Consider the following 12,431-nt stretch of genomic DNA (forward strand, 5'->3'; position numbering starts at 1 on the left):
GACCTCAGACTTGACATCCACAAATCAAACATCCTGGTACACCCTTCTCCTGTTGAACAATGCTGCTGTCCAGAAATAAAGTTTCACATCAGACCCTGGAAATCATGGACAGCTTCCCATGGTCTGAATCTTTCTTTCTGTCTATTTGATGATCTCTCGCTGTGACAGAATTCACAAAGAGAGTATCTGGGACTGCTAGTCTGGAGAGGAGAAGTCCACTGTGCAGGCAACGTGGAAAGAAATGGCTGATAAAATTCACCATTGACTAACAATCTGACTAGATGTCTCCAAAGATCTAGACTTCCAACCAAGCACTAAGTTCAAATGTTACTGAACAACACTGACCCTCACAATCCAACTTCAGTGCCTACTACAGACATTGTAAAGCACAAGATGTCTTTCCAAGGAACACCAAATCAACCATCAGGGAAAATGGATCAACATCATGTCCTCTCACACACCAACAATTTTCGCACTGGGGTCCCAATTAGACTTATCCAGCTCCAATGAGTAGGCTGTGTGTTTGCCAACAGAATACGCTAACCTGAGCTCAGTCCCAGAGAGAGGTTTGGGATGGATAGAAAAAAAGATTTGATGATGTATTCAAAGTTTCCACATGAAGTGTTACATCCTTGCTGAGCCCTGAGAATCCTTGCCCACAGTTGCTCAGGACGATGGCACTGATAACATAATACTCTACATCAAGTCCATTTGTCAGATAAATTCAGAGCCCAATGTAATTGGAAAAGGAAGGTGACACCTTTGAAACAACCCACCCACCCAGCAATTCCTGCTCAACTTGTGCCATGCTCTATGAGCACCTGGGAAACTCTCTGTGACAACCTGAGAGATTCCCTGTGATCACCTGGGGCACCCTATGTGACCATCTGGGGCATTTTCTGTGACATCTTGTGGCACTCTCTCTGTCCAACTGGGGTAAAACACACATTTCTGTGGACACTGCGGTTGAAGTAAAATAACAAAATGCTGGAGAGACTCAACAGGTCAAACAGTGTCCTTTATGTAGCAGAGATACAGAACCGATGTTTCAGGCTTGAGCCCTTCATCAAAGTATGAGAAAATGCTGGTGAGCATCAGAATAAAAGAGTAGACAGGAAAGGTGGGGGGGGGGGGGTGGCAGGGCAGGAGATGACCAGTGGAGATGGGAGGGAGGGGACAGCAGCCCTGAGGCAGTGCTACACCTACACCTACACAGCCCTGCCTTTGCACCCTCCCTCCCCTCAGGGCTGCTGTCTCCTCCCTCCCTTCTCCACCGATCATCTCCTGACCTGCCCTGCCACCCCACCCCCCCACCTTTTCCCTCCACTCTTTTATTCTGACGCTCACCAGCATTTTCTCATACTTTGATGAAGGGCTCAAGCCCGAAACATCGGTTCTGTATCTTTGCTACATAAAGGACACTGTTTGACCTGCTGAGTCTCAGGCATTTTCTGTGACGTTGTGGCACTCTCTGTGATCCACCTGTGACAGGCTCTGTGACCATCTATGGCATAGTCTGTGGCATCAAGGTCACTCTCTGTGACATCAGGATCATTCTCTGTGATCACCTTGGTCACTCACTGTGATCACCAGGGGCACTCTCTGTGAGCACCTGGGGCAGTTGCTGTGGCCACCTGTGACATGTTCTGTGACCAACTGGGGCACTCTCTGTGACCACTCGGGGTACCCTGTGACCACCTGGGACACTCACTGTGGCCACCTGGGGAAATAACTGTGGCCACCTGTGACAGGCTCTGTGACCAACTGGGGCACTCTCTGTGTGCACCTGGGGCAATTGCTGTGGCCACCTGTGACAGGCTCTGTGACCACCTGGGGCACTCGCTGTGACCACCTGGGGCATTCTCTGTGACTGCTTGTGACAGACCCTGAGTAACCACCTCAGAATCCGGAGAATTGGATAAAAATCAAGTCTTCCACAATCCCAAGGGACTGCCTATGAAGAAGGCTCACCTGTTTCAACAGAGGAGTCACAACAGGACACTGCATTACTCTCCGTTATTGGCCCAGGCAGAGAACAAAGGAGCAGGGAAATCACACTGGAAAGGTATAAAACACTCATTAAATTGCAGCCAGAGGAATGAGTATCATCTAGTCAAGACATCGTAAGAGATCTGATAGTATTGGAGAGGTTGCAAATCAGATTTATAAGAATGCTGTCAGACTGAAGAATTATTATTTTGATGAAACATTGGCAAGAAAATTGTTATTTTCTTTAGAACAGAGGAGCTGGAGAGGAGATTTAATTGTGATGTATAAAACTATGACAAGGCCACATGGGGTGAACAGAAAGAAGCGATTTGCTTCAGCAGGTCAATTACAAGTGTGTGGGTATTTTAGGTCATCAGTTCACTGAGTAGAAAGATGTTGAGAATATAAATAGGAGTGGTGGGGCCTGTAGCTCGCTGTGTAAAGAAGGGGTGAGACATTCATATTTTATTCAGCTACACTTCCTAAGGAGGTTGAGAAGGGCAAATCTACTGGCCCCTATCATTTACGGAGCACAATTGAGATTGTCTTAGCCTGGCTGCATCATAGAGCATAGAACACCACAGCACAGTACTGTCCCTTTCCCTCTTGATATTGTGTCGACCCATATCTTCCTTAAAAATATACTAAACCCTCATTACCTGTAACCCTCTATTTTTCTTCCATCCTTGTGCCCATCCACACAGCTCTCCACTCATCTTTGGATCACCTCGAAAACAGCAACTTGTACATACGGCTGCTCTTCATCAACTACAGTTCAGTCTTCGACACCATCATTCTGTCAGTGCTGAACAAGAAGCTACAAACACCAGGCCTCTCTACCCAATTCTCCAACTTGATCCTTGACTTTTTCATCATAAGACCACGGTCAGTATGGATCGAAAGCAACATCTCCTCCTCACTGATTCTCAACAAAGATGCATTTCAAGGATATATGTTTAGCCCACTGTTCTACTCATTATACACCATGACTGTGTGGCCAGGCACAATTCCAATGCTATCTACAAATTTGCTGATGACACCACAGTTGTCGGCAGAATCACAAATGGCAATGAGGAAGTGTACAGGAGGGAGAGAGATCAGCTCTTTGAGTCGAGTCGCATCAACAACCTTGTGCTCAATGTTAGCAAAACCAAGGAGATGATTGTGGACTTAGGAGGGAGTCGGGAATACAATCCAGTCCTCACCGAGGGCTCAGTAGTGGAAAGGGTCAAGACCTTAAAATTTATGGGTGTCAACATCTCCAAGGATCTATCCTGCAGCCTCCATGTCGAAGCAATCATGAAGAAGGCCAGCCAGCGGCTATATTTTGTCTTGTATGCTCGGGAAAAGAAATAACTCCAGAGGGTTGTTAACTTGGCCTGCAGCGTCACAGGCACCAGACTTCACTCCATCAAGGACAGCTACAAGAGACGGTGTCTTAAGAAAGCAGCCTCTATCCTCAAAGACCCCAACCACCCATCAGGAAGGAGGTAAAGGAGCCTAAAGATAAGTACTCAGTGGCACAAGGACAGCTTCTTCCCCACTGCCATCAGATTCCTGAATAATCAATAATCTTCTCTGCACCCTCTCCATAGCTTCCATATTCTTCCTAAAATGAGGTGACCAGAACTGAACAACACTCCAATTGTGGTCTTCCTGGAGAATTTTACAGTTGCAACATAACCTCTTGACCCTTGAACTCAATCCTCCTATTAATGAAGCAGAACATCACATAGGCCATCTTAGCTATCCTATCAACCTGTGTGGCAAACTTGAGGTTTGTCCTTCCACAATGCATGATCTTGCTCTTATCAAGATTGAACTCCATCTGCCACTTTTCTGCCCAACTCTACACCCTGTCTACATCCATTTGTAACCTTCAACAACCTTCAGCTCCATTCAAAACTCCTCCAACCTTCATATCATCCACAAACTTACTGACCCATCCTTCCGCCTCTTCATCCAGGTAATTTATAATTTATAAAAGATCAAGAGTCCCAGAACAGAACCTTGTGGCACTTCAATCATTACTGAGCTCCTGGCTGAATACTTCCCTTTCACTATTACCCTCTGACTTCTACATGAAGGCCATTTTTTTTATCCACACAACCAAGTTTCTTTTGATCCAATGCCTCATGACTTTCTGAACAAGCCTTAGTATCGACTTCCTGCGCCACAGGATTACAAAGGATGGGGCCACACCACTGCCTGACAAGGTAGAGGCTATCCGCAGCTCCCCAAAGCCCAGTACAACCAAAGGTCTGCAGGAGTTCGTGGGGTTGATAAACTTTTTATCGCAGGTTTATCCCAACAACTGCTCGAGTGATGCGCCCTCTGTTCAGCCTGATGTCTGGCAAGGAGAAGGACCTGACATGGGACGACAAATCCGCACGTGTTTTTGTGGAAACCAAAGAAGCCCTGGCCAAAGCTGCACTCCTGGACCACCCCAGACCAGATGCACCCACAGCCCTCACAGTCGATGCCTCAGAGACAGCGATTGGTGGAGTCCTGGAGCAGCAGATAGAAAGTTGGTACCCACTAGCTTTCTTCAGCAAATATCTGCAGCCCCCGAACTAAAGTACAGTGCTTTCGATAGAAGTCTTCAGACACTGTACTTAGCCATCCACCACTTACGGTACTTTCTTGAGGGAAGGGCTTTCACGGCTTTAACGGACCACAAACCATTCACTTTTGCCCTGGCTAAAATCTCTGATCTCTGGTCAGCCCACCAACAGAGACACTTGTCTTACATCTTGGAGTGCACCACCAATGTCAAGCACATCTCGGGCAAAGACAATGTGGTTGCGAACTCCTTGTCAAGACACAGCATCCACTCCCTGGTCAATGGTCTGGACTTCACAGTACTGGCAGAGACCCAGCAGCAGGACGACAAGATCCTGCAGTACAGGACCGCTGTCACAGGCCTTTGGCTTCAGGACGTTCCAGTCGGCACAGGTACTACTACCCTCCTGTGCAATGTGGCCACCAGGCAGGTTCGATCTATTGTCCCAATGGCATGGAGGGAATGAGGTTTTGACTCTATCCATGGGCTGGCACACCCATCCATCAGGACTATGGTCTGGCTGGTGGCCAGCAAGTACGTGTGGCATGGATTGAAGAATAAAGTCCGGGGGTGGGCCAAGGCATGTACTCAGTGCCAAACAGCCAAAGTGCAGTGACATACCAAGGTCCCCCCAGTCTTTTGAGCCAACAGAACACAGGTTTGACTACATTCACGTGGACATAGTGGGACCCTTGCCAGTCTCTCAGGGTTTCCATGACCTGTTCACAGTGCTTGACCACTTCACCCAATGGCCAAAAGCAATCCCCCTGGCCGACACATCCACCAGGTTCTGTTCCAAATCACTCCTCTCATCCTTAATTACATGTACATTGAAATAATATTAAACTTGTACTACAAGTGCCAAGTGACAAACCATCTCCACTTCCTTCGGAGCGATCCAGGATTACAGCGGATGGTCTTAAGCCAATTTAAATTTATTCCATGTGATCCAAAGAGAGCCAGATTACAGGCATTAAAATCCAGAGATCCAGATCAGTACAGAAGGGGAAGGTATGACTTGTGGGAAGCTATCTCCCAGGAAATGTGGAGATTCTGGATAAAAATGGAAAAACAAAGGACACCCAGCATCTGTGGCAGAGCTAATTGCCATAACCTGTTACAAAACCAAATCTGATAAAGTAGCAGATTGCAAAGCTTCTCTCCCAGAGGAACTCAATGACTTCTACATCCGATTTGACAACAGCAACATTGAAGTACCACCCCTCCACACCCCCATGTCCCCTAATGATCCCATCCTGTCTGTATCTGAGGATGATGTGCTTGCTGCCTTCTGGAGAGTGGATCCAAGGAGAGCATCCTGCCCAGATGGAGTTCCTGGCCAAGTATTAAAACCTGTGATGACCAACTTACCAAGATATTCATGGATATCTTCAACATCTCACTCCAGCAGGGCTTGGTACCCACCTGTTTCAAACAGACATCAATCTACTCACTTTACACCTATGACAGTGTGGCTCAGTACAACAACAACACCATCGACCGATTTGTTGATGATACCACGGTAGTGGGTTGTATAAAGGAAGGGGATGAATCAGCATACAGGATGGAGATAGAAAACTTGGCTGAATGGTGCACCAACAACAACCTTGCACTCAATGTCTCCAAAACTAAGGAGGTGTACAGCCAGAGGTGTACAATCCAGTGATCAGTGGGGAATCAGAGATGAGCACATTTAGATTCTTTGGAGTCACTATCTCGGGGGATCTTTCCTGGACCCAACACACCAATGGCATCGTGAAGAAAGCACATCAGTGCCTCCACTTCCTCAGGAGTTTGCTAAGGTTTGGTATGATATCAGAAACCTGGCAAATTCTGACAGAGGTGTGGTGGAAAGTATGCTGATTGGCTGCATCAATGATCTGGTATGGGGACCCTGAGCGTAAAGCCCTCCAAAAGGTAATGGACACAGCCTAGGACATCACAGGCAAAACCCTTCCCATTATTGAGTACAGCGGTCACTGCCGTCGGAGAGCAGCAGCAATCATCAAAGACCCTCACAACAAGCACACACTCTTATCTCGCTGCTGCCATCAGGAAAGCGGTATCGGTGCCACAAGACTCACACCACCAGGTTCAGGAACAGTTGCTCACCCATTCCCCCCCCCCCATCCACCGTCAGACTTCTCAACAGCAAACTCAATCAGGGACTCAATTAAGGAACTCTATTTGTGCAATTTATTGATTTTCCTTTTGCTCTCTCTGTATCAGCTTGTTTACAGCTCTTCATTTGTTTACATGCCCAAGCAGTGTGCAGTTTAATATTTGCACTACAATTAGTGGTAATTCTGATGCGCACACAGAAAAAGGGAATTTCAGGGTTCAGATTTCAGATTTATTGTCAGATGACATCTCATACAACCCTGAGATTCCCTTTTTCCTGCAGGTGAGGCAGAATTACTACTAATTTGTAGTGCAGGGCGTAAACAGGTAAATAAATAGAAGAACTGTAAACAGATAATGAATATAAACAAATAGACTGAGGGCACTGGATACACAAAGGCCATGGTACAACACATCAGTTGGATTACTGAAGACCTGGTTCTTTGGAACAGGCTCCCTTCCAAGCTCCTCCAGTGCAGTAACAATGTTAAATCCATCTGACAAATGGAAAATTGTCTAGATGGCTCCTGTTCACAAATTAAACCAAACCGAGGCAATCACTGTTGTCCACGTGCTCTGACTCAAGTGTGATTGAAGACTGACATTGCCATAGAGCAGCATTTGTTCAACAGTCACCTGCTCATCGAATGCCCAGATTGGGTTTGGCCAGGGCATTCCATTCCTGTCCTCCAAACTTGGACAAAGTCACTAAATTTCAGAGGTGAATTGAGAGTGACCATCATTAACCACAAGACACCATTTGACTGAAGATGATGTTGAGAAGCCTTGTTAAAACTGAGATTAGTAGACATCAATGGCAACAAAACAAAACTCCAGTGACTGGAAGCATGAGATGCATAAAGTGGCTGTGGTTGTTGAGGGCAACAATTTCTGCCTCATGACATCCCTGCAGGAATGCCTCAAAACAGTGTCCTGGCTCCAAATATCTTCTACCACTTCATCAATAACATCTTTCAATGATCATTTGAGATAGTAATTAAGGAAAGATCTACAAATCAGGAAATAAAGTAATGGTTTGGGCAGAGTAGATGGAATGGATTAAGAAAAATAAAATGATTTGCAAATAAAAAATCTTCCAAGAACCCTAACATGATTCAAGGCAAACCATATGTATTGGATGATTATTGCTACATAGTCCATCAGTCTAAACGTTCATTCAGGGCCATGAGTTATCAAGGCCTCACCAACACATCCAGGCCAAAATCACTATTTGTCCATAAGGGTGGAGAAGGGTTTTAGGCACATAGGATACAAAGTTCCCATCCAAGTCACACATCATCCTGATATGGTAATATATTCCTTCATCATCACCACTGAGACTAAATGCTGGAACTCAATCCTTAACACTTTCACCAAGGAGGCTGCAGACGTTGAGGTATGCAGCTCACCACCAGGTTCTCTGGGGCCACTGAGAATTGCCAATAAGTGCATCACGAAGCAGTCTAACCACATGCCTGTGTCGTTCGGAAACATTTCCTATGTTGAATTGACCCCATCAACGTCCTGGGGGAGCGCTTGCCATTGTCCAGAAACATTAATAGGCCAGCCAGTGGATACAAAAGCAGGTTGGAAGCTTACGGCTTGCGATTCACCTTCGAACACCCAACATCCTCAACTTGCAGGACGAGGGCTGCCCCAACACAATCGAGCAAAAAAGGTCAGCACCATTCTGAAGAGTGCTGTTTGTCACCCTCCACCACAGTGGCTGCAGTTCGTGCTGCCTACAGAGAGAGCAGTTATTTGGCAGGACCTCCCCGACCTGCGATCTCTTTCACCAAGAATGACAACACCATCATGTGCATGGGAATAGCTTCATTATAGGTACTTGGAAATGTACTGGTATTCCTTCATCATCAAGTCCAAGCACTTCACCCACTGCTGTACTGTAGAAGTACTGTTACAAGCCCTAAAACTTGCAACAGAAATCCACCAAGACAATGGATACTAAAGAAAACTGGTTTCATTTATTTAACACAGAAAAATAAGATCAATATTTAACTTAACCCTATTAAGTTAGTTAAGCCCCCTCTTAATTCTAAATGTGTGTGTGTGTGTGTGTGTGTGTGTGTGTGTGTGTGTGTGTGTGTGTGTGTGTGTGGGTGGGTGGGTGGGCGTGTGTGTGTGTGTGTGTGTGTGTGTGTGTGTGTGTGTGTGTGTGTAGGTGTGTGTGTGAGAGAGTATGTGTGGGTTACAATGTGCATGTGCATGTTTGTGTGTGTTTGTGAGTATGTGTGGGTGTGTGTGAATGTGTGTCTGTGTGTGGGTGGGTATGTGCATATGTGCATGTTTGTGTGTGTGTGTGTGTGCATATTTGTGTGTGTGTGCATGTTTGTGTGTGTGTATATGTGCATGTGTGTGAGTGTGTGTGTGTGGGTGTGTGTGTGTGTGGGTGTGAGTGTGTGTTTGTGCATGTTTGTGTGTGTATGGGTGTGTGGGTTTGTGGGCACATGTGTGTATGGGCGCATGTGTGTGGGTGTGTGTGTAAGTAGTGTAGGTGTGTGTGTATGTGGGTGTGTGTGTGCATGTTTGTGTGTTTGTGTGTGTGTGGGTGTGTGTGCATGCTTTTGTGTGTGTGTGTGTGTGTGTGTGTGTGTGTGTGTGTGTGCACGTGTGTGTGCGTGTGTGTGTGTGTGTGTGTGTGTGTGTGTGTGTTCAAGATGGTTCTTTTTCACCGACCAGTTATTTACTGTTCAGTACTCCAAGTTCAGTGAGGTGACCTCACTGACAAAAGACAAAGGAGGAAAAACCCAACACCCAACCCCAACCAACCAATTTTCCCTTGCAACCGCTGCAACCGTGTCTGCCTGTCCCGCATCAGACTTGTCAGCCACAAACGAGCCTGCAGCTGACGTGGACATTACCCCTCCATAAATCTTTGTCCGCGAAGCCAAGCCAAAGATGAAAGAAGGAAAGAAGACTCCAAATTCACTGATATCAGACAGTTTTCAGTACTGTGCTCAGATTACAGTCATTACATTCAACAGGCTCTGGTGCTTTAACTTAAGTTGGTACCAGTCAGCAATGACTTTGGTGGGTGCAGGGAGATGTTCGCTGTGTGTTGGACACACAAACTGATTCCTTCAATCAGCCAACCGAAGTATCTTTCCAAAGAAACATGCCTTCTTCCAGGTTAACACAGAGTTCTTCTTTTCCCCTATTTCAGGAGAAACACAGCAACCACCCACTACAGAGATTTAGAATAGGGTGAACTCGGAACTCAAAACCCAGCTTGAAGTAGGAGCTTTAGCAGGCTTTTCACTTTGCCAGCTGGTGACTGGTGCAGCTTTTTAATCTCCCTCTCTCTCTGTCTCTAGTTCTGTTTAAGTAATGTCATGTTTGCTTGTGAAAAGTGACCTAAACTATCAAATCTTATCCTCCCTTTCTAAACATATATTTTATTAACTTACCCTCCTCAGAAGAACCGCAGTGGTTTAAAAAAGCATCTCACCACCATCATCCCGAGGACGGTTTAGGATTAGGTATTAACCTTGCTGATGGCTCCCAGATCATGAAATATAAATAAAGAGAACATTTTGTAACCTTTAAGTCTCATCTGCAAAGTCATTGGATGAGCTCTTGAAATGACCCAACCTGCCAGACCGTGCATCAAGGAAATGGGATTGATTCGAATAGTTTCTATGGGAACGATTGGCCAAATGTTTTTTTATTCCACTGATGAAAATGTTCATAGTTCCACATTCTAATCTATTTTCCTTGTGGGGGGGGAGGAGGATGGGTTTGTGTAGTGACAGGTTGTAGAGTGAGAAAAACGCATTCTCAAAGCAAGAAAAGGAAATTAAAATCAAGTTAAAAATTTGCTTTGCGCGACAGTCTGTAAAAATAATTATATGCTCGAGAAACACCCACTCACTGTCAGCAAGAAGGCAAAATTTATTCAGAAAATGAACTGCAATATCTATCAAGCCCCAAATAATTGATGGAAATAATTGAGATATTCCCTCCTGATGCCTCGTTCAAATCACTTCATAAATTTGGGACAGATAATCAGCAAGCACAATTTTCTGTCAAAGTTGGTTGGATGAAACATTAATAAGGTAATTGAGGTAAAGTTTACACGGCTGTATGTAGCATGACTCTGGTTCAGTTATGCGCTGACAAGAGATGCACACTGGCAAAGTTACACAGTAGCTGTGTTCAGTGGATGTACAGTTAAATTCAGGTACAATCATTCAGAAAAGGACTTGAGTGAAGTTAGAACTTTTATTTTATTTACTTGTGGGATGTGTGCATTGATGGAACCACCAGCATTTAATAATCTCTTGAGAAGGAGGTGATGAGAACTCATTTGCCTGGATTCCTGACCACGCCACTACCTTCAGCTTAAATGTCAACAGTGATATTTGGTGAAAAATTAAAAATTAGAGACTTGGTTTATTCCCAATGGCATTAATATGTTTGGTTCAGGAAAGGTCCTCCAAGATCATGACTCCCAGGCATTTGCATTCGCTCATTCTCTCCACCTCTGTTCACTGCATCGTACACCTCTGGTTATCCCTTCCTAAAGTCTACAGTCAGCTCCTTGGTCTTGGTGACATTGAATGAGAAGTTGTCGTTTAGTGCACCTTTCAGCCAAGTTTTCAAATCACCTTCCTATAAACTGTTTCTACACACCCCACTACTGTGGTATCATCAAGAAATTTGTAGATGATGTTATTGTCGAACCGAGCCACGCAGTAATAGGTGTAAAGTGAGTAGAGCAGGAGGTTAAGAACACAGCCCTGTGGTGCTCTGGTACTGATGGAGATTGTGGAGGAGATGTTCTGGACAATCTTCACTGATTGTGGTCTGGAGGTGAGGAAATCCAGGATCCAATTACACAGTTGAGTTTGCTTATCAATTTCAAGAAAAATTATGGATTTGAATGCTGAACTGTCATCAGTAATGAGCATCCAGATTTATGCATTTTTGCTGTCCATTTGTACCAGGGTTTTGTGTTGACCCAGTGAGATGGGACATGTTGCTGAAAACTGGAACGGATCCATGTCACCGTTCAGATAGGAACTGATATATTTCATCACCAGCCTCTCAAAGCACTGCATCACTGTGGATGTGAGTGCCACTGGTCAGTAGTCATTTAGGCCAGTTCCCACACACTTCTTTGGCCCCAGTACGATTAAGATCTGTTTGAAACATTTAGGTACCATGCCTTGCCAGAATGAGATGTTAAAGATAGGTGTGAATACATTGGCAAGCTGGTCAGCACAGGTTATCAGTACTTGGCTGGCTACTCCTTGGATGCGTTCCTTGGATTCACTCTCCTGATCGCAGCCTGCACATTATCTTCAGATACTGACAGTAGGGGAACATTGAGCTCACCTTGGAGTGAAACTTTACAGTCTCCTACAGCAACAGATCTGCAGATCATTTCATTTAGGCCGTCGAAGTTTCCATTCTCATCCAGAGTCTCCACTTGTGGAGATGGCTTTCCATAGGTCGCACCTACACCTTGTGTAGTGTTTTGCATCTCTAGACTTAAATTACCTAGTCTCAGTGGGTTCTGGATTTCACTGTTCATCCAGGGCTTCTGGTTGAGGAAAAACCCTGAATGATTTTGCTGAGACACACTTGTCTACAACTGTATTGGCCCTGGTGTAATTATTCAGATCCTCAGCTGAGTTCTAGAACACCACACCCAATCCACTGACTTGAGGCAATTCTGCAGCTGTTTTTCAGCCTCATGCAACCACCTTCTGGCTGTCCTGATCTCTGGAACCTC

General features: G+C 45.3%; 1 protein-coding gene across 3 annotated transcripts in view; it reads left to right on the plus strand.

Moving 5' to 3' along the window:
• The first annotated feature begins 1,561 nt into the window (after nucleotides 1-1,561).
• LOC138740997 (uncharacterized) overlaps nucleotides 1,562-12,431 on the plus strand; it is an 81,561-nt gene continuing 70,691 nt past the window's right edge. For 2 of the 3 annotated variants that reach the window (XM_069894417.1, XM_069894418.1), the window contains exon 1: nucleotides 1,562-2,065. In XM_069894417.1, the coding sequence (XP_069750518.1) occupies nucleotides 1,957-2,065 (109 nt within the window). In that variant the 5' untranslated portion in view covers nucleotides 1,562-1,956. Of the gene's footprint in view, nucleotides 2,066-2,693; nucleotides 8,768-12,431 lie in introns of those variants that run through there. The other variant, XM_069894416.1, reaches the window with a different exon arrangement.

This window comes from Narcine bancroftii, chromosome 8 (genome assembly GCF_036971445.1).
Source record: "Narcine bancroftii isolate sNarBan1 chromosome 8, sNarBan1.hap1, whole genome shotgun sequence".
Classification (NCBI taxonomy): domain Eukaryota; kingdom Metazoa; phylum Chordata; class Chondrichthyes; order Torpediniformes; family Narcinidae; genus Narcine; species Narcine bancroftii.